The sequence below is a fragment of the Schistocerca piceifrons genome, chromosome X (assembly GCF_021461385.2).
Source record: "Schistocerca piceifrons isolate TAMUIC-IGC-003096 chromosome X, iqSchPice1.1, whole genome shotgun sequence".
In the NCBI taxonomy this organism is placed as follows: Eukaryota; Metazoa; Arthropoda; class Insecta; order Orthoptera; family Acrididae; genus Schistocerca; species Schistocerca piceifrons.
Genome location: NC_060149.1, coordinates 1,143,107 through 1,169,755, shown reverse-complemented (window position 1 = coordinate 1,169,755; position 26,649 = coordinate 1,143,107). Strand labels below are relative to the sequence as shown.

Below are 26,649 nucleotides of genomic sequence, written 5' to 3'. Positions count from 1 at the left end.
GTAGCACGTGTAATGGGATAACTCATTGATACAAATTACTTTTACATTCTTTGACCTTTAAGTAGAAACGTACGATAGCCACTGTGTAGTTTATCTGTGGTTTAAAGGTATCCAACTGTGGAGTTATCAGCACGCTTTGTTGTCACTGTCAAACGAATGCTATTATCTAAATTTATTATTGCAGTACGTTTGTTTTTTACACATGTAATTTGAAATTACACAGTATTGCAATATACACGGTGCAGTCGTATTAACGGAGGTTGAGGGATGTGGAAAACAGTGCCACCATGATCGTAATCCAGAAATGGGACGATTTATCTGACATCCGAATGGACACCATCGTCTGTTTTCAGGCCAAGGATGGCAGCATTTCCAACATGGCTAAGTTTGTAAACTGCACATACGTTACCACAGATAAAGTATGCCGCGAATGGCAAAAGGTGCGATCCACAACTGGCGCAGTGGCAAATTTGGCGCACCACAGGCCATATACGACAGGGACGAATGACGACTGCACAGACGTGTACGGACAGACAGACGTGCAGTTGTCGAGTGACTGACTGCGAGGTGAACCGAGGGGCTACCTACAGTGTCTCCTCAATGACCATTCGGCAAACACTGCTGCGTAAGGGCTTCCGCAGCAGGTGCCTGGTTCGGGCACCTGTGCCGACTGCTGTTCGTAGGCGACAGAGGCTGGAATTTACACATCGGTACCACAACTGGATGTCCACAGAGTGGTGAAAGGTGACATTTTCAGACGAATCACATTTTATGCTCCATTGGACAGCTGGCCACTGGCGTATGCAGCGTGAAACGTCGTAAAGAATACGAGAAGGGAGTGCTACAGTCTGGGGAATGTTTTTATGTTACTGTGGCATTCCCCGGGTGATCTCGTCATCCTGGAAGGCACAGTGGATCGATACAATTACGAATCTACCCTCGGAGACCGTGTCCGCACCTACGTGCAGTTTGTTTTTCCTCGGCACAGTGGCATCTACCGGCAGAACAGAGCAATGTGTGTCACACAGCTTGCAGTGTACGTGCACGGTTCGAAGAGCCCCACGATAAGTTTATCGTACTATACTGGCCACCAAATGTACCGGATTTAAGCCCGATCGAGAATTTTTGGGACCGCCAAGTGCAGCTGGCCACGGTACAGAAAATTGGTAGAGAGGAGTATAAATTGATATTAATACACACAGTTGCCAACAGAACGCTGCAGTTAAATAATTCACTTGTAATAGGATATTGTATTAAAAAAAATAGATTAAACGGCAAATGAATCGTCTAGACACATTACTAAATTAAAGGCCACCACTTTTTTTCTGTCTTTACTTGAGGTTAACTACTTTAGGGATTTTGATACAGTTTTCACTAACAGACAGATTGATTCACAAAGAAGGTTTATGTAATAATTTATTAGTGCTATGCCAAACAAACTGTCTGGCCACAGATATCAAAGCCGGGAAAGGCAGCTAATGGAGTATTAATTTTACAGTTATTGAAACCACGATAAAGTAACAAAAAGCTGGAACTTGGGAAGATATTTGTGCTACCTGTGTGAAGCTGGTGCAGGCAGCTAGTGAAGTACTAATTTTAAGTTATTATGATCAAAATAAAGTAACAAAAAGATGGAACTGAAAAAGATATTTAAGTAAATATGCAACACTTGGATTAAGGCAATTACCAAACACTGCAGAGCTTTGTTTCCTTTAGGTTACATGGGTCACCCAGTAATGACACTACATGAGGCACCTATTATATATTCAGTAAGGTCATAAGCTGACACTGATTTTTTTACAGAGCTTTTTACCCTCAAAGTCTTTTTTACAGTGAGAGAATAAAACTGCACATCAGCAAATGTCTTGCATAAAGATGGAAATACAAAAATTTTTACTATGACAGGACATATTGCTGGTCAATGTAAGAATAAGAATAACAAAAATACAGGTTATCACAAATGTAATTACAAATATTGTAATCATCAAGAAAACTGTTTTAATTACTTATCAGTTGAGATTGATTTTTTTTTATTTTTTTCTTTTTTTGTGGTACTGACACACAATGTACAACATTTTACGACGTATCCTCACAATTAATAACCAGAATAATAAAGTAATAACATGTTAACTGAATCTTCTGTCAGTTCTTGGTAGGACAATTGTATAATAAATGAAAAGCACTATGTTGCTCATGTTCTATATGATTAATTTATTGCATTAACCGGTTTTTGGCTTGCAAAGCCATTATTAGACTTTAACTGACTATTTCCACCAAAGAAATTACAATGTCTGTAAACAGCACACAAACACACAGTAAATGGCATCTTTGACAGTGTACTGGTAATGCAACTTAAAAGAAAAATAGCTGAACAACAGGTAAATATAAAGCGAGCAAACAGGAAAAACCTTACCGCTCCACTCGATAATCATGTCTGTATAACATTAAATAAACAAACCGAATAAAATAATGGTCAGTTAAAGTCTGATGATGATCTTATAAGCCTAAAACCAGTTGACACAATAAATTAATCCTTTGGAACATAAGCAATATAGTGCTTCTCATTAATTATAAAGAACCATTTTACAGGACTTGCCGCACGGTGTTTGGATGAGTGACAAAATCAGAAAAATAACAGTAATGTGTCTTCCTGTTCACTAAAAATTATGGCTGTTTTGTTGCAGAAATGCTCATGAAACTGGATCATTACAACGGTGCTTGTGATTGTGATCCTATATATAGTATATAGCTTGCACAACACGTGAAGGAAACTTCATTCATTTGGTATATCTCTGCTTCACAGTGTTCATTTTCCACTTTCAGCAAGTGTATTAACATGCTAGAGCAGGCTATCTGAGGTGAATTCTAGTCATTTAAAGATTATTGTATTTACATATCTTTAAAACATAATGAACAATCCAATTATTGCTTCTCAGATAAAAATTCGAAACTCAACAGCCAATGGCCCTACTGAAATAATAATAACATTTAAACAAAATCTAGCACACAACAGGCCTTATACAAATACAGGATAGAAACATAAATATGAAGCAGCTGGAAAAATACAATCACACTGTGATGTTACGGAAATAAAAACAGTCTTTCAAAAAACTACACCTCACATAAATGTAGTGTTAAAATATAATAATGAAGCTGTTCTACAGATAATGGCTTCATAGTCTTTTTCTAAATTTGCCTAATGCAAATAGTACAATTGTCAGTGCACAAACAATGTTTCTCATGTTTCAGTACCCAAACACTAATCACCTTGTATACCTGTGATCATTTTACTGGTGTGTCAGCACTTTAATGAGTTTCAGTCTCTTTTTAACACAAACTACCTTTTCCAGATATGGCTAGAAAGATCAGCTTTGTCTTTTCAAGTCCACAAACCTAGCTGAAATAGAAGTGAACAACATTTATATAAAATGCAAACACAGCTAAATCAAAATCTACACACAGGTACTTCACAGTAACATATAATTGTCATTAGCTTCATCATAGTCATTATAGATTTATCACATTGCTTTCTTACTTTCAGAAGACTGAGCTCAAAATACGATAATCTAGAGAATCTTTGAGACAGACAAGTAAGCATTTTTCCACTTTCCTAACAGACCAATATTTAAATACATAGTTTTGTCTTTTGTTCTGAGCAATAACCTACTATGGCCTTGCACATCATTACGGAACATTTTTTTCCAGCTGGAGCACCTTGTGTCAATTTCCAAAAAATTAAAGTGATGTAATTTTTCAGACTGTGTAATTAGTAAATCACATCATGGTTTTGAGGTTTTAGTGTGATGAGAGATGAATGACTTATACATAACTTCCATGAAACATTGGTTACAGTCTGTAACTAGAAGACAGTGTAGCAACTTCACGAAGGAAAATTATCTGTAGCTTGTTTATTTTTCTTATCTCCATTCCATTATGTCCTGTGATGAGTATTTTCATTTATAAGGAATATTCTGAACCCAGAAACAGGTAATCCGAATTATCTGCATTCACAGTTCATGGACATCATGTGGGCTGTTGTTCGTGCATCTCAGAACTCTAACCTTGCCATCCCTCTACACATACTCTCTAATGGCATTTGTGGTTTATAATGTGGACTCATTCCAATGAACAGCAGTACTCATTTAGTTAAAAGGAAACAGAAAAACAATTTGCATTTGGATAACAGCTCTTTAACCATGGTTCCTACAGTCTATTTATATATTTTTCTGTATTTGGCTTCTATTTTCATCATGATTTTTTAAAAGTTTTACTTGATCCAAGCATAACAATGTGCTTTAGGCAAGTATGTGCTGTGCAAAGTTGGGATGGAAAAGGCCTGCCACAGTTCGACAACCGTGTTAGAAAGCTGCTATAAAATCAAAGAGAGCTTCACTGCAGATTTAAACATAGCCAAAACCTCAAAGACAAACAAAAACTAAATGAAGCAAAACTTAGCACAAGGAGGACCATGCATAAAGCATTCAACAAATTCAAAAGTAAAATTCTATCTACAGATTTGACAGAAAATCCTAACAAATTTTGGCCATATATTAAATCAGTAAACAGATTGAAGCCATCTGTCCAAACACTCTGTGATCATAATGGCATTGAAACAGAAGATGACACATAAGAGTCCAAAACACAAAATATCATGAAACTTTCTGGAGGATTAAAACTCTGTGCCAGACCGAGACTTGAACTCGGGACCTTTGCCTTTCGTGGGCAAGTGCTCTACCATCTGAGCTACCCAAGCACGACTCTCACCCCGTCCTCACAGCTTTACTTCTGCCAGTACCTCGTCTCCTACCTTCCGATCTTTACAGAAGCTCTCCTGCAAATCTTGCAGAACTAGCACTCCTGAAAGAAAGGATATTGCGGAGACATGGCTTAGCCACTGCCTGGGGGGTGGTTCCAGAATGAGATTTTCACTCTGCACTCTGCTGCAGAGTGAAAATCTCATTCTGGACTAAATGTCACTTTTTTCAAAATTGTTTTACTGAGGTAGATTGCACTATAGTTCCTTCTTTAAAGCATCACATGAATGAAAAACTGACAGATATTGAAATATGTGACCATGGGATAGGAAAGAAACTGAAATTCCTCAATAGAAGAAAGGCCACTGAACCTGATGTGATACCAATTTGATTCTACATGGAGTATGCAATATAATTTGCCTCTCTTCTAGCAGCAGAGTACCGTAGGTCTCTGGAGGAGCGAAGTGTTGCCAATATTTGGAAAAAAAGCACAAGTCATTCCTATTTTCAAGAAGGACCATTGAACAGATGCACAAAACTATAGGCCTATATCTCTGTTGTTGGTCTGTTGTGGAATTTTGGAACATGTTTTATGCTCACATATTATGGCATTTCTCGAGATCAAAAATCTCCTGTATGTGTCAACATGGGTTTCGAAAACAATGATCATGTGAAACCCAGCACACCCTAGAATGAAATTTTTCACTCTGCAGCGGAGTGAAAAATTTCATTCTGGAAACATCCCCCAGGCTGTGGCTAAGCCATGTCTCTGCAATATCTTTTCTTCCAGGAGTGCTAGTTCTGCAAGGTTCGCAGAAGAGCTTCTGTGAAGTTTGGAAGGTAGGAGACGAGGTACTGGCAGAAATGAAGCTGTGGAGACGGGTCATGTGACGTGCTTGGGTAGCTAAGTCGGTAGAGCACTTGCCCGCGAAAGGCAAAGGTCCCGAGTTCAAGTCTTGGTCCGGCACACAGTTTTAATCTGTCAGGAAGTTCCAGCACACTCTGTTCATCCATGAGACCTAGGAAACAGTGTATACAAATGCCCATGTAGTGTTCCTTGAATACCCGAAGGCATCTGATACAGTATCAAGCTGCCACCTAATGAACAAAATAAAGCATATGGAATATCAGACCAACTATGTGACCAGATTGAACAGGTTCTAGCAAACAGAATATAGCATGTCATTCTCAATGGAGAGAAGTCTTCTGACATAAAAGTAACTTCTGGCATGCCCCAAGGGAGTGTTATAGGACCATTACTTTTCACAATATGTATAAATGACCAAGTAGATAATGTTGAAAGCACCATGAGGCTTTTTGCAGATGATGCTGTTGTATACAGAGAAGTTTCAACACTAGAAAATTGTAGCAAAACGCAGGAAGACCTGCAGAGGACAGACACTTGGAGCACAGAGTGGCAATTGACCCTCAACAAATGTAACATATAGAGAATACATAGGCAGCAAGATCCTTTATTGTACGACTACACAATAGACTAGTTTCCTATGTTAAAAATATGGATCTGATTGTTGTTATTCTGATTGATTATAACATTTAAATAGCATTTGCAGTCAATATTCTCAAAAAATATCTGTTATTTTTAAATATCACAACCTGGTCACATGATTGAAAATGCTCTGTTATTGGCTGATGCTCTGGTGATGTCACAAGCTAGGAGTAATATGAGGCTATACGTGTGTAACAGGAGTGCTAGCCACAAGTTACACAGTTTTTACATAGATTTCCTGCAAAAAGTTTAGCCATTTAATGATGGAAAATGCAATTACAACTTTTAAGTAACAATAGAAAGGAATTTTGTGAACGCTGATAGTGGAAGCCCTGCGAAAGTTGATGTGTTTATGCTCCACCCATTTAGAGCAGCGGTATGTGCAATGATGGACATTCTTTTCCCTGCTCCCTGCAACATCATTAAACTCACTCAAAACTAAGGAATTGTAGAACTTTTGCAAATGGGTCCATTTATTATAACTAGATTGTCGAGTCATGAGCTATGACCCAAAGCACAATGAAATTATTCTTGGCAAAACTTAGTGCCGATTTCTTCTGCAGAAGATGCTCAGCGGAGATACTGCTGCCAGCAGGCGTAATTGTGCAATGGATAGCTCATCCGAGTACCATTGAGGTGGTTGCCTGTTTGGATCCTGGAAGGGTCATATATTTTTAAACAAAATATGAAAATAGCACCAGTAAGAACTGACTGTAGCAGTTGTTTCGATTGTGGGATGTATCTTACGAGGGCTATCCACAAAGTACATCATGTTTTGGAATTAAAAATAAATAAAGTATTGGAAATGTTTTTTATTATATACAGATGAAAGCCACACTTAAATACTACTTTTCTTCATAGTTGCCATTTAAATTAAGGCACTTATTGTAGCGATGGACGAGCTTGGAAATTCCTTCGTCGTAAAATTTGGCCGCCTGCGCCTTCAACCACGTGGTTACCTCTTCTTGAAGCTGTGCGTCATCATCAAAATGCTGCATAGCCAACCACTTCTTCATTGCTGGGCATAAGTGGAAGCCGCTCGGTGCCAGGTCGGGACTGTACGGCAGATGAGGAAACAACTCCCACTTAAAAGATTCAAGAACTTCACGAGTGGCATTTGCCGTGTGGGCCCAGGCGTTGTCGTGAATCAGCAAGATCTTTGAGCCCAACTTTCCCCTGCGCTTGTTTTGTATTGCTCTTCTGAGGTTGTGCAGAGTTTGGCAATAACTTTGAGAGTTTATTGTAGTGCCTCTTTCCAGGAAATCCACAAAAATCACACCATTTCTGTCCCAAAAGACAGTCGCCATCACCTTCCTTGCCGACATTGTCTGCATGCATTTCTTGGGTTTTTGGGGGGAATTTGTGTGCCCCCACTGCATTGACTGCAATTTTGTCTTGCAGTTCACATGCTTAACCCATGTTTCGTCACCAATAACGATGCAATCGAGTAATGAGTCGCCATCTTTCTCGTAAGCGTCCAAAAACGTTAATGCTGCAGCCATTCGCTGATTTTTGTGAATCTCTGTCAAGATTTTTGGTATCCATCTTGCACAAAACTTGTGGTAACCAAGCTTTTCAGTAATGATTTCGTGCAACAAACTTCGTGAAATTTGTGGAAAACTCATAGAGAGTTCTGTTATTGTGAAATTACGGTTTTCACAGACCGCGGCATCGACTTTTTCGACAAGTTCGGCAGTCACTATGCTGGGTCTTCCACTTCGCTCTTCGTCGTGACCATTAGTTCGGCCATTTTTAGATTTTATGACCCATTGACGCACTCCACCTTCAGTGATTATGTTGTCCCCATACACTTCACAAAGCTGCCGATAGATTTCTATCGGTGTACAGTTTTTTGCAGTCAGAAACCTTATTACAGCACGCACTTCACACTTCGCGGCATTTTCAATTAACGCTGACATTTCAAACTGTCACAGTAACTCAACGGAGTACAGCACGAACCTCTCACAAGCACGGCACGATGCCGAATGAGCGGCGGAATGCCATGACACCAAGATGGCCGCGCTAGCCCCGCCCCTAACGGACACAAACGAAAACGTTATGTACTTTGTGGATAGCCCTCGTATATAGCCTCACATTAGTCTTAGTCTGAAAAATAGACAACATAGGATAAATGCATTTACTCTGCGAACAAGCAATTCCTTTTTGAAAAGCATTGCTAGTAGTGAAGATATCAACATACATCCACATTAAAATGAGGTGCAGGATGATGAGGTTACACAGAGAGACATAAAGCGTGTACAACATGCTGGTGACACAAACATAAGGGTTATGATGTTTTTGAGTGTAAACTGACATTAGTGTTTGAAGCAGACTTACTTCATCTTTATGTTGGATGATGAAACTGCAAAAATGTAAACAATACAAACCCTAGCTGGACAGAACAACAATAAAAGCATTGTTTCTAATAAAGTAAAAAGTGTGTGGTCACGTTAACTAGAAAATATCTTTTTGAACGTGACGTGTGAACAGCAATTGCGAATGTAAGCATGTGTGAGCAGCAACGAAAATAGAATAATATTCTGTTTCTGATCAGTGTGGTGAAGTTTTTTAATTGTGATTTGGTTTTCATATGAGAGGGCTGTTGAATCATTTAACAAATAAGTTAAAATGTTCTTTCGGATTAGATTCGAACCGGTGATCTACGGATGTCATCTTTTATAATTCGACTGTCTACCGCTCTAACAACTGAGCTACTGAATAATTGAGGCAAAGTTCGGTAAAATGACAATTTTCACAAGGAGTTTAATTTCGTCGAATGGTGCTGTCCTTTGTTGTAACAGTGGGAGAGCATATCTCAGAGGTAACTTAATGTTAACTTCACAGTACAACACATTTTTAATTAAGTTAGTGAACTTGTGCATCTTGGTAGCAATTTGTGGCACAGTGCAACCACATTTTACACATCATCTTATTCTTCGGAACATTCAAAAACAACTTTTCAGTGTTTTTAAAGATGCAATTGTGCAGTATGGTACTGCACACCACTTGTAACCCATTTTCTGAAACGTAAATTCTAAAACAAGGAACCACTGTTAATTAGCACTATGAGAATACGAGCAGTAAGATAGCCAATGATGCTACAGGCATCACGACTCGAATGGAGCGTTACAGTTGGCCTTCAAATTACTTGCATTTCATTTCCGTTTTTATACAAGAATACTGAAATTCAAGAGGAAATAAGCATGTTAGGGGCATAAAATGACATAATTAATCATTTACAGGACTTTCCAAAAAACAGTCAAATACCCTATTGCAGAACAATTATTGGAAGCAGTCACTTCCATAAAATATGTAAGAGTACTTATACAGAGTGATTTGAAGTGGAAGGACCACACAACATTAATCGTGACTAAGACAGAGCCAGATTGCGATTCACAGGAAGAATTCTCAGGAGACACAGACTGTCGACAAAGGCAGTAGCTTACGAGGCACTCGTTTGACCGATTCTTAAATATTGCTTGTCAGTCTGTGATCTGTACCACATTGGATTGATAGATGAAATAGACAAGCACCGAGGAAAAGCAGCACATTTCATTACAGGTTCATTTAGTAAGTGTAAAAGCATCACGGAGATGCTCAACTAACTCCAGTGGGAGATGCTGCAAAAGAGGCATTCTGCATCACTGTATGGTCTACAGTTAAAGGTTCCACGAGCAGGCATTCCTAGAGATTCAACCAATATATTTCTTCCTCCTACATATATTTTGTGAAAATCTTATGAAGACAAAATTAAATAGCTGACATACAAGTTTTCTGAGTAGACGCAGAAGAAGGCCACTATAACCGTGGCTAAAACATTGAATTCCCCAATACAGTTTTCTACATTATGGTGCGGTCCTATACTCAGAAAAAGTTTACGTCAACTAATTCTGGCTGTGGCAGCTGACACATTTATACAATTATAGAGTAGATTCCAGCCCACAGCAATCGTTCTTCCCACAAACCGTTCACGATTGGAACACGAAAAGGGAGAAGTGGCAATGGTACACAAAGTACCCTCTGTCACATGCAGTAGGGTGGCTTGCGGAGTATATACGTGTATATACAGGTAAAATGTGATATTTCTGTAAGCTTGTTGTACCTGTCATTATAGTTAATTTTTAAAAACAGACGACAACAAAAGTGCATGCAGTCAGAGGTGAAGGACACTACTAGTACTGTATCCAAACATTACAGGTTTTTTCCTTATTTTATTTTATTTTATTTTTTTACAGTTACTGCTTCATATCTAAGAATTCATCTATTGAGCAGAAGGAGTTGTCATTCAGAAATTCTTTTTATTTGCTTTTAAATGTTAGTTGGCTATCTGTCAGATTTTTAATACTATTTGACAAATGAGCAAAGATTTTTGTGGCAGCATTATTCACCCCTTTCTGGGCCAAAGCGAGATTTAATCCAGAATAGTGAAGATCATCCTTTCTTCTAGTGTTGTAGCTATGCACTTCGCTGTTATTTTTGAATTTTGATGGGTTATTAATGACAAATTTCATAATTGAATATACGTATTGTGAAGGTACTGTGAATATCCCGAGTTCCTTAGATTAGATTAGATTTACTTTCATTCCAATTGATCTGGAGTGAGGAGATCCTCCAGGATGTAGAACATGTCAGAAAAACAATACATGACAAATATTTACAACTCAAACAAATAAGCTAATGTACCATTCCACAGGTCCCAAGTGGCATGGTCATCATTTTTTAATGAATGCTATATGAAAGAATCATTCTACAAATACTAAAGCATTGAATTTAAAATAAAAATGTTTTTTATTTATTTATAAGGCAATAAACGTGTAATACAACTACTAAATACTTATTTACAATGAACACATTACTGCACTGAAATTGTGCAGAAGTTATATATATATATATATATATATATACACACACACACACACACACACACACACACACACACACACACAAAAAAAAAAAAAAAAAAAAAAAATCAGTCAGTTCTACTGAGAAATTCATCAATGGCGTAGAAGGAGTTGGCCACCAATAAATCCTTTAGGCTTCTCTTAAACTGAATTTCATTGATTGTTAAGCTTTTTATGGCTGCTGGCAAGTTATTGAAAATGTGTGTTCCTGAATAATGCACACCTTTCTGTACAAAACAAAAGTAACTTTAAATCCTTGTGAAGATTATTCTTATTTCTAGTATTGATTCCATGAATTGAGCTGTTGGTTTGAAAAAGTGATATATATTTTTAATGACAAATTTCATTAAGGAATAAATATATTGGGAAGCAGAAGTTAGTATCCCTAATTCCCTAAACAGGCTTCTGCAAGATGTTCTTGAGTTCACACCACATATAACTCTTATGGCACATTTTTGTGCCTGGTAAACTTTAGCTTGGCTTGATGAATTGCCCCAAAAAATAATCCCAGATGACATTATGGAATGAAAGTAAGCATAGTATGCCAGCTTTTTCATTTTTATATCCCCTATGTCTGACACAATTCGCACTGCAAATAGAGATTTGTTAAGACGCTTCAGCGGTTCTGTGGTGTGCTCCTCCCAGTTGAATTTATTATCAAGCTGTAATCCCAAGAATTTAGCACTGTTCACTTCTTCTATCTGCTTGTCATCGTATGTTAGGCATATACTTGTGGGACACCCCTTACAAGTTCTGAACTTCATGTAGTGTGTTTTTTCAAAGTTTAGTGACAAAGAATTGGCTAGGAACCAGTGATTAATGTCCACAAATATTTTATTAGCTGACCTTTCTAAGACTACACTTGATTTGCTATTTATTGCAATGTTTGTATCATTGGCAAATAAAACGAACTTGGTTTCTGGTAATGCTACTGACGGAAGGTCATTGATATACACAAGAAAAAGTAAGGGTCCTAAAATGGAACCTTGTGAGACCCCACATGTAATTAGTTCTCAGTTGGATGATGCCTGATGGCTTGATACAAGTCTCTTTCCTAGTAACACTCTTTGTTTCCTGCCAGAGATATAAGATTTGAACCATTTTGCAGCATTTCCTGTTACACTATATTGTGATTTACGCAGTCAAATGCCTTTGACAGATCACAAAATATACCAGTAGCCTGCAATTTTTTGTCTAATGAATTATTGAAAGGAAAGTGCAAGTATTAGTTGAGGACCAATTGGATGAAAATCAGTGTGGGTTTAGGCCTCTTAGGGGTTGTCAGGAGCAGATCTTTAGCTTACGCGCAAATAATGGAGAAGTGTTACAAGTGGAATAGGGAATTGTATCTATGTTTTATAGATCTAGAAAAGGCATATGACCGGGTTCCTAGGAGGAAGTTATTGTCTGTTCTACATGATTATGGAATAGGAGGCAAACTTTTGCAAGCAATTAAAGGTCTTTACATAGATAGTCAGGCAGCAGTTAGAGTTGACGGTAAATTGAGTCCATGGTTCAGAGTAGTTTCAGGGGTAAGACAAGGCTGCAACCTGTCTCCACTGTTGTTCATATTATTTATGGATCATATGTTGAAAACAATAGACTGGCTGGGTGAGATTAAGATAGGTGAACACCCAATAAGCAGTCTCGCATATGCGGATGACTTAGTTGTGATGGCAGATTCTATTGAAAGTTTGCAAAGTAATATTTCAGAGCTAGATCAGAAATGTAAGGACTATGGTATGAAGATTAGCATCTCAAAAACGAAAGTAATGTCAGTGGGAAAGAGATATAAATGGATTGAGTGCCAAATAGGAGGGACTAAGTTAGAACAGGTGGACGGTTTCCAGTACTTAGGATGCATATTCTCACAGGATGGCAACATAGTAAAAGAACTGGAAGCGAGGTGTAGCAAAGCTAATGCAGTGAGCGCTCAGCTACGATCTACTCTCTTCTGCAAGAAGGCAGTCAGTACCATGACTAAGTTATCTGTGCACCGTTCAATCTTTCGACCAACTTTGTTGTATGGGAGCGAAAGCTGGGTGGATTCAGGTTACCTTATCAATAAGGTTGAGGTTACAGATATGAAAGTAGCTAGGATGATGGCAGGTTCTAGTAGATGGGAACAATGGCAGGAGGGTGTGCACAATGAGGAAATCAAAGAAAAACTGGGAATGAACTCTATAGATGTAGCAGTCAGGGCGAACAGGCTTAGATGGTGGGGTCATGTTACACGCAAGGGAGAAGCAAGGTTACCCAAGAGACTCATGGGTTCAGCAGTAGAGGGTAGGAGGAGTCGGGGTAGACCAAGGAGAAGGTACCTGGATTCGGTTAAGAATGATTTTGAAGTAATAGCTTAACATCAGAAGAGGCACCAACGTTAGCACTGAATAGGGGATCATGGAGGAATTTTATAAGGGGGACTATGCTCCAGACTGAACGCTGAAAGGCATAATCAGTCTAAAATGATGATGATGATGATGATGATGATGATGAATTAAGCACATTTTCACTGTAAGTGTAGATGGTCTTCTCAATATCAGAAGCCATTAGAAATCCGAACTTTGACAGTATGTTATTTGAGATAAGATGGTTATCAAGCCGATTGTACATTACTTTTTCCAAAATTTTTGAGAATGCTGGCAAAAGTGAAATTGGACGGAAATTTGATGCTATCTCTTTATCTCCCTTTTTAAACAGTGGCTTAACTTCAGCATATTTCAACCATTCAGGAAATATTCCACTGATAAATGACTGGTTACACAGATAGCTTAATATGTTACTTAACTCAGAATCACATTCTTTAATTAACTTTGTTGATATTTCATCACACCCACTAGATGTTTTTGATTTTAATAATTTTATGATGGATATTATGATTAAATGATGATGGCATCCTCTTGGGTAAAATATTCCGGAGGTAAAATAGTCCCCCATTCGGATCTCCGGGCGGGGACTACTCAAGAGGATGTCGTTATCAGGAGAAAGAAAACTGGCGTTCTACGGATCGGAGCGTGGAATGTCAGATCCCTTAATCGGGCAGGTAGGTTAGAAAATTTAAAAAGGGAAATGGATAGGTTGAAGTTAGATATAGTGGGAATTAGTGAAGTTCGGTGGCAGGAGGAACAAGACTTCTGTTCAGGTGACTACAGGGTTATAAACACAAAATCAAATAGGGATCATGCAGGAGTAGGTTTAATAATGAATAGGAAAATAGGAATGCGGGTAAGCTACTACAAACAGCATAGGGAACGCATTATTGTGGCCAAGATAGATACGAAGCCCACACCTACTACAGTAGTACAAGTTTATATGCCAACTAGCTCTGCAGATGATGAAGAAATTGAAGAAATGTATGATGAAATAAAAGAAATTATTCAGATTGTGAAGGGAGACGAAAATTTAATAGTCATGGGTGACTGGAATTCGAGTGTAGGAAATGGGAGAGAAGGAAACATAGTAGGTGAATATGGATTGGGGGACAGAAATGAAAGAGGAAGCCGCCTGGTCGAATTTTTCACAGAGCACAACATAATCATAACTAACACTTGGTTTAAGAATCATGAAAGAAGGTTGTATACATGGAAGAACCCTGGAGATACTAAAAGGTATCAGATAGATTATATAATGGTAAGACAGAGATTTAGGAACCAGGTTTTAAATTGTAAGACATTTCCAGGGGCAGATGTGGACTCTGACCACAATCTATTGGTTATGACCTGTAGATTAAAACTGAAGAAACTGCAAAAAGGTGGGAATTTAAGGAGATGGGACCTGGATAAACTGAAAGAACCAGAGGTTGTACAGAGTTTCAGGGAGAGCATAAGGGAACAATTGACAGGAGTGGGGGAAAGAAATACAGTAGAAGAAGAATGGGTAGCTTTGAGGGACGAAGTAGCGAAGGTAGCAGAGGATCAAGTAGGTAAAAAGACGAGGGCTAGTAGAAATCCTTGGGTAACAGAAGAAATATTGAATTTAATTGATGAAAGGAGAAAATATAATAATGCAGTAAATGAAGCGGGCAAAAAGGAATACAAACGTCTCAAAAATGAGATCGACAGGAAGTGCAAAATGGCTAAGCAGGGATGGCTAGAGGACAAATGTAAGGATGTAGAGGCTTATCTCACTAGGGGTAAGATAGATACTGCCTACAGGAAAATTAAAGAGACCTTTGGAGATAAGAGAACGACTTGTATGAATATCAAGAGCTCAGATGGAAACCCAGTTCTAAGCAAAGAAGAGAAAGCAGAAAGGTGGAAGGAGTATATAGAGGGTCTCTACAAGGGCGATGTACTTGAGGACAATATTATGGAAATGGAAGAGGATGTAGATGAAGATGAAATGGGAGATATGATACTGCGTGAAGAGTTTGACAGAGCACTGAAAGACCTGAGTCGAAACAAGGCCCCCGGAGTTGACAACATTCCATTGGAACTACTGACGGCCTTGGGAGAGCCAGTCCTGACAAAACTCTACCATCTGGTGAGCAAGATGTATGAAACAGGCGAAATACCCTCAGACTTCAAGAAGAACATAATAATTCCAATCCCAAAGAAAGCAGGTGTTGACAGATGTGAAAATTACCGAACTATCAGTTTAATAAGTCACAGCTGCAAAATACTAACACGAATTATTTACAGACAAATGGAAAAACTAGTAGAAGCCAACCTCGGGGAAGATCAGTTTGGATTCCGTAGAAACACTGGAACACGTGAGGCAATACTGACCTTACGACTTATCTTAGAAGAAAGATTAAGGAAAGGCAAACCTATGTTTCTAGCATTTGTAGACTTAGAGAAAGCTTTTGACAATGTTGACTGGAATACTCTCTTTCAAATTCTGAAGGTGGCAGGGGTAAAATACAGGGAGCGAAAGGCTATTTACAATTTGTACAGAAACCAGATGGCAGTTATAAGAGTCGAGGGACATGAAAGGGAAGCAGTGGTTGGGAAGGGAGTAAGACAGGGCTGTAGCCTCTCCCCGATGTTGTTCAATCTGTATATTGAGCAAGCAGTAAAGGAAACAAAAGAAAAATTCGGAGTAGGTATTAAAATCCATGGAGAAGAAATAAAAACTTTGAGGTTCGCCGATGACATTGTAATTCTGTCAGAGACAGCAAAGGACTTGGAAGAGCAGTTGAATGGAATGGACAGTGTCTTGAAAGGAGGATATAAGATGAACATCAACAAAAGCAAAACAAGGATAATGGAATGTAGTCTGATTAAGTTGGGTGATGCTGAGGGAATTAGATTAGGAAATGAGGCACTTAAAGTAGTAAAGGAGTTTTGCTATTTGGGGAGCAAAATAACTGATGATGGTCGAAGTAGAGAGGATATAAAATGTAGGCTGGCAATGGCAAGGAAAGCGTTTCTGAAGAAGAGAAATTTGTTAACATCCAGTATTGATTTAAGTGTCAGGAAGTCATTTCTGAAAGTATTCGTATGGAGTGTAGCCATGTATGGAAGTGAAACATGGACGATAAATAGTTTGGACAAGAAGAGAATGGAAGCTTTTGAAATGTGGTGCTACAGAAGAATGCTGAAGATTAGATGAGTAGATCACATAACTAATGAGGAGGTATTGAATAGAATTGGGAAGAAGAGGAGTTTGTGGCACAACTTGACCAGAAGAAGGGATCGGTTGGTAGGACATGTTCTGAGGCATCAAGGGATCACCAATTTAGTATTGGAGGGCAGCGTGGAGGGTAAAAATCTTAGAGGGAGACCAAGAGATGAATACACTAAGCAGATTCAGAAGGCTGTAGGTTGCAGTAGGTACTGGGAGATGAAGAAGCTTGCACAGGATAGGGTACCATGGAGAGCTGCATCAAACCAGTCTCAGGACTGAAGACCACAACAACAACAATGATGGATATTATTTCTCCTGGGGTAGTGAGGGTCAGATTCATATTACGGAAGTTACTTGAAATGTCTGGTCTGAGGTATTCCATAGCAGCATCTACAGAACCTGACAACCCCATCTTGTCAGTAACAGTTATAAAATGTTTGTTAAATAGTTCTGCAACACTATACACGTCTGTCACCAATGTATCATTTACTCTTAATGCTATTTGTCCCTCTTCATGTCTGGTTCTAGCAGTCTCCTCCTTCACTATATCCCATATAGTCTTTTATTTTGTTGTCTGATATGACTATCTTTTCCTTGTAATATATTTGCTTTGATGTCCGTATTACAGTCTTTAATATTTTGCAGTATTTCTTGTAAAGTGCTATAGCATCAACATCGGAACTGTTTCGGATTGACAGATACAGTTTTCTTTTTGTTTTACAAGCTACCCCTATTCCTTGAGTAATCCATGGCTTCTTTGTAGACTTTGCTCTAACCTTGGTAAGTTTTGGAGGAAAACAGTGTTCGAATAAGGTAAGCACTTCGAATAAGGTAAGTCCAGTGAATGTCTCTGAGGAGTGTCCTAAAATGATCAATTTTTGGCTTATTGAGCTCAGATTTAACAGATTTTATGTCCTGATCAGTATTAAAATTTAACAGAAGGAACCGCATGTCATGGTCTGAGAGGCCATTGACTATTGGTTTTGTAATATAATTTTGTTCATTGGACTTTTTAATAAAGATATTATCAATGGCTGTTTGTGAGCAATTGGCTACCCTAGTGGGGAACTTTACAGTGGGAATTAAGTTGAATGATAGTGTTACTAACTCAAATAAGTTCTTATTGGGAGAGTCTTTAAGGACATCTACACTGAAATCACCAGCAACCACTATTTCTTTGTTTTTGGTTGTTAAATGGGCCAGTACAGCTTCAAGGTGGTGTACGAACAGATTACAGTTACCTGCAGGTGCTCGAAACACACTTAATATTATGAAAGATTTTATGTGAAATTGTACTTCTGTTGCACATGCTTCCATATGCTGTTCTATGCAAAATTTATGAATGCCTATGTTCTTAGATTTATGACAGTTCCTGATGAATGTGGCAACTCCTTCTTTCTCCATTTCTGATCTACAAAAGTGAGATGCTAACCTAAACCCTGTAACACTTAAAAGTTCTATACCAGTGGTCACATGGTGTTCAGAGAGGCAGATTATGTCAGCTGGATTTGAAGACTCTAATTCATCTATGCAGATAGTTCATTCATTAATTTTATTTCTCTGTCCTCGAATATTTTGATGCAAGAAAGATAGCTGACATTTCACAGTGACTGAGTTAAAATTGGGTAGAGTTAAAATATCTGCTGACTGTTGTAAATTCTTAACCAATAGCTGTTTATGCTGATGTAATAAGCTAGAATTATGTTTTTTGGTTTCTTTCTCAAACTGAAGGTTTGTCTCAGTCCTAACCTGTCTTAAAATATGGTTTCTTTCTGTCCTCGCTACCCTAAAAAAAGGGTCTTTTCTGGACCCTATAACCACTGGTATTTTATCACTCATGACAGTGCCTCCCCCCTTTAACTTTCCTGCTATTTTCCCAGCCGGTGTACTCTTCCCGTTCCTGTTGAGGTGAAGCCTATGCCTAGTATAATCCCACCTACTGACAGAATCAACATGAACCACACCAATGTGTGACCCCGCACCCGACATGAGCAGCCGTTCCAGCTCCAAATTAACTCTCTTGACAGAAGAGTTCAAATGAGGTCGGTCATGGCGCCCAAGAACAGATACAAACTCAACACTGGTATGCCTCGATGCTGATGCAATCTTCGCCAGGTCACACTCTATGCTGTACCCAGGATCTCTGTCAATACTGTTACCTGCCCCACCCACTATAACCACGATATCTTACTTAGTGAAATCTTTGCAAAGTGATCCTAAATCCTCCGTCACCTGCTCCAGACCAGCAATAGGTTTAAAAAAATTGGTGACCTGGTATTCTGACCCTAGCTTATCCTGCAAAAGTTGGCCAACACCTCTTCCATGGGAACTACCTAACAACAACACTTTATTTCTCTCTACTGATTTCCCTACATTCTTACTTTTCAATTTGCTGCTGAAAGTTTGTTGTGCCCTGTCTACACCTGCAACTGCTTGAGGCTCACCAGCTTCTAATTGAAGCAATAGGTCAAGTATATTTTCCACATCCACCACGAAGCTGTCAGACAAAGTTCTAGGCCTTTTCCTCCTGTTGCCTGTTGCCACTCCCCACCTCTCTTTACCCTTCTCCCTCCTTAACCTGTCAAGATCTCCCTTGGCCTTGTCTAACTCAGCCTGAAGGGCGACAATTTTCCCTTCCTGTTCTAGTATCTTCCTATCTCTACTACAAATCCTACAAAACCACTGATGAGTCTGATTTACTTCCCCTATTCCCATGCCACTACAGTCACCCACATGGAAAAAACTACAGCACCCATCACACCAAAGCCCCGACGTAACAATTCTACAGCAAGTCAAGCACTTTTCACTCATGATAAATGTAATAGAGTATTAAGAATAACTCAGTTAAATTGCAGATAAACACGAAAATATGGTTCAACACATTTGGCCTATATGCAACTGTGTGTAAACAAAAACAACAGTGCAAAAGTTTCTGAAATAACAACTTAAAATTTACACTACTTTCCAGAAATGCTAGTTAAATAATGAAGAGGTATGCTACAGTTAAATTGCTGGAGAGAGCAAAGAACAGCTAAACGAAATTCTATAGATTTACTGCGGCAAAACGTAAACAGAAAATACGACTGTGTGATCTTTTCGCGTTTTCTGCTATATTACGTAAAGAAAAATGAAACCTTTAATGGTACACTTAAAAGGCACACTAATACACCTATTCACCAAGTAATCAGTAGTAAACTATATGTTTTATAATCTAAAATGACTTAACTTTACGAGAACACCAAAACTTGCGCTAGTTGCCTGGCTGCAGGGCTACCAACATCCTAAATGTCTGTAAGGCGATCTTGGGTGGGCTCCAGCTAGTATTCTGATTACACGCTTTTGTGCAAATAATATTTTCTCTCTTAATGACCAATTGCCCCAAAATATGATGCCATATGAAAGCAGTGAATGAAAATAGGCATGGTAGGCTAATTTACTGAAATGTTTATCACCAAAATTTGCAATAACCCTAATAGCATAAGTAGCTGAACCTAATCGTTTCAGCAGATCATCGATATATTTCTTCCAATTCACTTTCTCATCAATGCACACACCCAGAAATTTTGAGTATTCTGCCTTAGCAACAGACTTCTGTTCATAGTCCATATTTATCAATGGTGTTATGCCATTTACTGTACAGAATTGTATAAACTATGTTTTCTCAAAATTTAGTGAGAGTCCATTTGCAGAGAACCACTTAATAATTTTCTGAAAGACATTATTTGCAATTTCCTCAGCTGATTCTTGCTTGTTGGGTGTGATTACTATACTTGTATCATCAGCAAAAAGAACTAGCTTTGCATCTTCATGAATATAGAGTGGCAAATCGTTAATATATGTTAAGAACAATAAGGGACCCAAGACTGAACCCTGTGGGACACCATTTTTGATACCTTCCCAGTTAGAGGACTCTTGATGTTTGCAGACTATCTGTATTGTTAATTTCAACATTCTGCATTCTTCCAGTTAAGTATGAATTAAACCATTTGTGCACTGTCTCACTCATACCACAATACTTAAGCTTATCTAATAGAATTTCATGATTCACACAATCAGAAGCCTCTGAGAGATCACAAAATATCCCAATGGGTGATTTTCGGTTATTCAATGCATTTAATATTTGATTAGTGAAAGCATATATAGCATTTTCTGTTGAAAAGCCTTTCTGAAAAACAAACTGACATTTTGTTAGTGCTTCATTTTTACAAATATGTGATGGTGCTCTTGAATACATTACTTTTTCAAGAATTTCGGATAAAGCTGTCAGAAGTGAGATTGGGCAGTAGTTGTTAGCATCAGATCTATCCCCTTTTTTGTGCAATGGTTTAACAATAGCCTATTTCAGTCCATCTGGAAAAATGCCCTGTTTCAGTGAGCTACTACATATGTGTCTGAGATTCCTACATATTTGGTGGGAACAAGCTTCTAGTACTCTGTTGGAAATGCCCTCAATTCCATGTGAGCTTACTTTTGAGTGAATTTATTATTTTCCTAATTTCAGTAGGAGAGGTGGGTTGAATTTCAATTTTAACAAATTGCATAGCTACTGCCTCTGCCTTGCATTTTCTAATGAATAGCTGGAGCCTATTTTCTCAACACTTATAAATGATTAGTAAAAATGTTTTTTACTTCTGACTTCTTGTTAACAAACTTTTCATTGTGTCTGATAGAAATACATCATCCTGTGCTCTCAGTTGCCCTGTTTCCCTTTTAACAATATTCTAAATTGTTTTAATTTTATTATCAGATGTGCTAATCTCAGACGTAATGCATATACTTCTGGACTTTTTAATAACTTTTCTTAATACAGTGCAGTAGTTTTTATAATGTTTCACTGTTTTGAGATCATTACTCCTCCAAGCCATAAGATACATTTCCTTTTTCTGTTTACAAGATATTTTTATCCCTTTAGTATGCCAAGGCTTTTTACATGGTTTCTTACAATATATTTCACTGTTTTCTTGGGGAAACTGTTTTCAAATATACTCACAAAGGTATCATGAAATAGGTTAAATTTTAAATTAGCATCATGTTACCTGTACACCTCATCCCAGTCTAATTGTTGCAAGTTTTACATAAAATTTTGAATTGTTAAGTCGTTAGTTGAACGCACTAGTTTGGAGGACTGTTTTGCATTACTGTATGGAGCTATATCATATACTGTAACTAGCTGTGCATCATGATCAGACAAACCATTCTTAACAGGAAAAGTTTTTATTTGAATAAATATATTAGTGTGCTGCTTTGCTGTACCAACCGAGTAGGAAAATCAATAACTGTTGTCAAACTGAAAGAATCAGGTCAAGCTTTCTATCGGACTCTTTCAGAAAATATATATTGAAATCCCAACAAACAATAATTTGCTTTCCTCTGTCTGACAGATAGCACAACAAAGAATCCAAGTTTTTAAAAAAATAGTTGAAAATTTCCCAATGGGGACCTATACACGGCTACAATTCTAAGTGCCATTATTTAGTTTAAGCTCACCTGCCCATGCTTCTATATGTTGCTCTACGCAAAAATTTTTAGTTTCCAAATTTTTCACACTATTTTAACATACATGGCAACTCCTCCTCTCCCCATAGTGTCTCTACTTACACGTGATGAAAGCTTATATCCACCTACATTTACCATTTCCATACCTGTGACTATATGATGTTGAGACAGGCATAGAACGTCTATTCCACCATCAGTTTCTAAATCTTCTGAGTGAACAAGAAGCTCATCTACTTTGTTTTTTAATCCACCGATATTCTGATGCAATATATTAACATTATTTTTCAATGTCCTTTTTGTGAATCTTGTGACATACTAACATTATTTTCCACTGTACCGTTATGAGAATCTTGTGATATTTTCACATCTCTAGTACCTGCCTCTCTGAACTTCTCATTAGGCCTAATTTCAATCAATGTAGGATGATTGGACACTGATCTTAGCCTAAAAAAGTACTCCCATGAGTTTCAGTGCCCCCTATTAAAGATTTTGCTATAATCCCAACCAGTTTACCCTTTCCGTTCCTATTGAGATACAGGCCATGTCTTGTGAAGTCCCACCTACCAATACCATCAACTGGAACCAAACCTATGCCTGACAAAGTAGCTGCCCGAAGCAGCAGATCTAGCTCCATATCGACCCTCCTGACAAAGCTGTTCAATTGGGGCTGATCATACCACATGAAAGCAGGAACCCAGCCAACATTTGCTATTTTACCAGGTCACACTCAATATTGTAGCCCTGATCCCTATCAATACTGTTTCCCACTCCACCCACTACCACAGCAGGACCCTGTTTTGTACAACCCTTGCACAATGATCCTACATCCTCTATCAGTTGGCTAAGACATGCATTGGGCTTGAAAATACTTGTGACCTGGTACCTGTCACCTAATTTTTCCTGCAAGATCTGGCCCACACCTCTTCCATGGCTACTACCTAACAACAGAACATTCCTCCTACTTTCTACTTTTTTTTGCAACAGTTAGTTTCCCAGTGAAAGTCTGTTGAGCGCTGACTACACTTACATCAATGCTGACTACACACTCCTACTCATCTGCATTAACTTACATTTTTCCACATTTATAGCAAGACGCCATTCATCACACCAACTAGAAATTTTGTCTGAGTCATCTTGTATCTTCCTACAGTCACTCAACTTTCACACCTTTCTGTACACCTCAGCATCATCAGCAAACAGCTGCAGATTGCTGCCCACCCTGCCCGCTAAATTATTCATGTATGCAGAGAACAATAATGGTCCTACCATACTTCCCTGGGGCAGACCTGATGATACCGTTGTCTCTGATGAACACTTGCAGTGGAAGACAACATACTGGGTTCTATCACTTAACAAGTCTTCAAGCCACTCATGTAACTGCGAACGTATTCCATATGTTTATACCTTCGTTAACAGCCTGCAATTGGGCACCCATATCAAATGCTTTCCAGAAATCTAGATATATGGAATCTGCTTGTTGCCCTACACCCATTGTTCACAGAATATCAAGTGAAAGCGGACAAGCTGCTCATTCTGGCAACAGACACTTCCCAACATGCTCACAAAAATGCTAACGGGTCTGAACAGTCATCAATCGTATATACCTCCAAAACCCTGACAGCCATCTAGTACAATAATTGTCAATTAGAAAAGAAGGCTTTAGCCATAGTGAATGGCATCTACATGTTCCATGTTTTCCTCTGTGGCACCAAATTCCATTGCATCACCAACCATAAGTCACTTGGGGCACTATTTGACACCCATTTGTGACTCTCTGACAGGAATGCGCAACATCTTCAGTACTGGGCTTCGTTTTTGAGTGCATATCAATATAAGAGTCATTAGAGATCCACAGTACACGATAATGTGGATGCATTGTCACACCTGCCTACGGGACTTGACCTGGCCTTCAACAGAATCAAAGTTGTCTGTTTTCAGAGTGATGCTCACTTGCAGATGTGGCCGACAGACTTCCGGTGATGGCCCATCGCATAGCTCAGGCCATCTGGCAAGATCCTGTGGTCGATTCTGTGTGCAATGGTTGGACCAAGTGCCAGCCTGCCAAGGAGTCTGGTCCACTCCGCACCTAGTTCCTTCTCCATCATCAGCTGGCAGTAGTCGCTGGTGTTCTCCTTCTAAGTGCCAACTTGGAGGAATCAACCGTCCTCATTCCTATCATCCTGCGGGCTCGTATCCTTGCTCACTTACACTGTGATCATTGGGATGTGACTTGCATGAAGGTCCTTGCATAGTGTTTTGTCTGTTGTCCTCAGGTCGATTCAGCCCACGAGAGGCTTATCCACGAGTGCTGCTACTATGCCGAACAGCAGGTGGCATCGCCATGAAATTTTGGTTCTTATCCCATGCCAAGTCAGCCTCGAGACTGCATTCACGTCAGTTTTGCAGGCTCCTTCTGTCAGTCTATGGGCTAGGAAGTAACTGATGCACTGTCCAGTAACCCGTATGTCCTACACATGCACTCCGCCTCCTCACAAGCAACTGCGTGGGGGTCTCAGCCAGGTTTTCGTAACTGAAGGGTTGCCCAGAATGATCACCTCCGACAATGGCGTGCACTTCACATCAGTACCCGTTAACGATTTCTGTACCTGCAATGGTATTGCACACTTCACGTCTGCACCATTTCACCCACTATCGAATGTGAAGGCAGAGCATATGGCACGCACCTTTAAGATGCAGCTACAAAAGTGCTTGGTAGACTTGTCAGAAGACTCAGCATTGCCTCTGTTTCTCAACACCTATATGACCACACCACTCTATCACTGAAGCCCAGCAGAGATCATCCATGGCTGATCTTTGTAATATGCCCTAGGGAGTCCTGTCTGGGCACATACCTTCAGTTGGCAGCCTGGATGGGTGCCAGTGACAGTGTAGATGATGTGCAGTCAGCAGAGGTTCACTACAGACATCGGGTGTATCTCTCCAGCCATCAAACTGTCTGCATGCTCAGTTGGGCTACTACGTGCCACATCTGCAGTCGAGCAGACGCTGGTGGGGAGTCTGCCTGCAAGCACCACTCCAATCCAGGGGCCAGGTGCCACAAGGCTGACTCCACCTCTGCTAATGTGAAGTGTCATGACAACAACACATCACAGGATGCTGACGATCCAATGAAGGTGAACAGCATCGACACACAGCTGCTGTTGCATCTCAGTTGCCACAGAGTCTTCTGGGGTGATGCCGTGGCCTCCTCAGCCACCACCATCCGTCTCCAGTGGCAGTTCTGCCATTGTGGCCCATGTCTTCTTCCACCAGTGCCTGTTGTACTGGCTCCCTGAAGGGGGGAGAAGTATGGCACACATCTGCATATGCTGCCACCAACACAACTACAGCATTCGTATTTGGCACCGTTGGTGAGACACCAAAACAAGAGTGCCTGCTTCACTTGCTGCTAGCACCACTGCCAGCTGAGTGAGGACAGCTGTGCGTCTGCAGCACGCCCCTTTCTCTCGTGCATCATTCGCACTTCGTGAAGTTTCAATTTGCTGTTTAGGACTGTTTCACGATTTTATGATGAACTGGGTTGGCCTGGGTTGGCCTGGAGTGTTCACCTACTGTTTTCTGTCCACACTTGTGCAGAGCTCCGGTGTTCTGTGACAATTGTTGCAATTACTGTGCACAGGTTGGCAGCCCTGCAGCCAAGCGACTAGCGCGAGGTTTGGTGTTCTCGTAAAGATAAGTTATTTTAGATTATAAAACACATAGATTAGTACTGATTATGTGGTAAATATGTGTATTAGTGTGCCGTTTAAGTGTACCATTAAAGGTTTCATTTCTCATTACGTAATATAGCAGAAAACGCGAAAAGACCGTACAGTCGTATTTTCTGTTTACGTTCTGCTGCAGCAAATCTATAGAATTTCGTTTAGTTGTTCCTTGCTCTCTCCAGCAATTTAACTTAGCGTACCTCTTCATTATTTAACTAGCATTTCCGGAAAGTAGCGTAAAGTTTAACTTGTTGTTTCAGAAACTTTGCACTTTTGTTTTTGTTTACACACAGTTGCGTATAGGCCAAATTTGTGTAACCATATTTTCGTGTTTATCTGTAATTTAACTGACTTATTCTTAATAAATTATTACGTTTATCATGAGTGAAAAGTGCTTGACTTGCCGTAGAATTGTTAGGTCGGGGCTTTGGTGTGATGGGTGCTGTAGTTTTTTCCATGTGGGTGACTGTAGTGGCGTGGGAATAGGGGAAGTAAATGAGACTCATCAGTGGTTTTGTAGGATTTGTAGTAGAGATAGGAAGATACTGGAACAGGAGGGGAAAATTGCTGCCCTTCAGGCTGAGTTAGACAAGGCCAGGGGAGATCTTGACAGGTTAAGGAGGGAGAAGGGTAAAGAGAGGTGGGAAGTGGCAACAGGCAACAGGAGGAACAGGCCTAGAACTTTGTCTGACAGCTTT

The 26,649-nt window shown here is 39.3% G+C and overlaps 1 protein-coding gene across 3 annotated transcripts in view; it reads right to left on the bottom strand.

Annotated features, from left to right (window-relative positions):
* Positions 1-1,506: 1,506 nt before the first annotated feature.
* The window catches only part of LOC124722872 (F-box/LRR-repeat protein 6), a 213,505-nt gene continuing 188,362 nt past the window's right edge, over positions 1,507-26,649 (bottom strand). Inside the window, exon 10 of one of the 3 annotated variants that reach the window (XM_047248008.1) lies at positions 1,507-3,397. In XM_047248008.1, the coding sequence (XP_047103964.1) occupies positions 3,394-3,397 (4 nt within the window). In that variant the 3' untranslated portion in view covers positions 1,507-3,393. The remainder of the gene's footprint in view (positions 3,398-26,649) is intronic. The other 2 variants (XM_047248006.1, XM_047248007.1) reach the window with 2 other exon arrangements.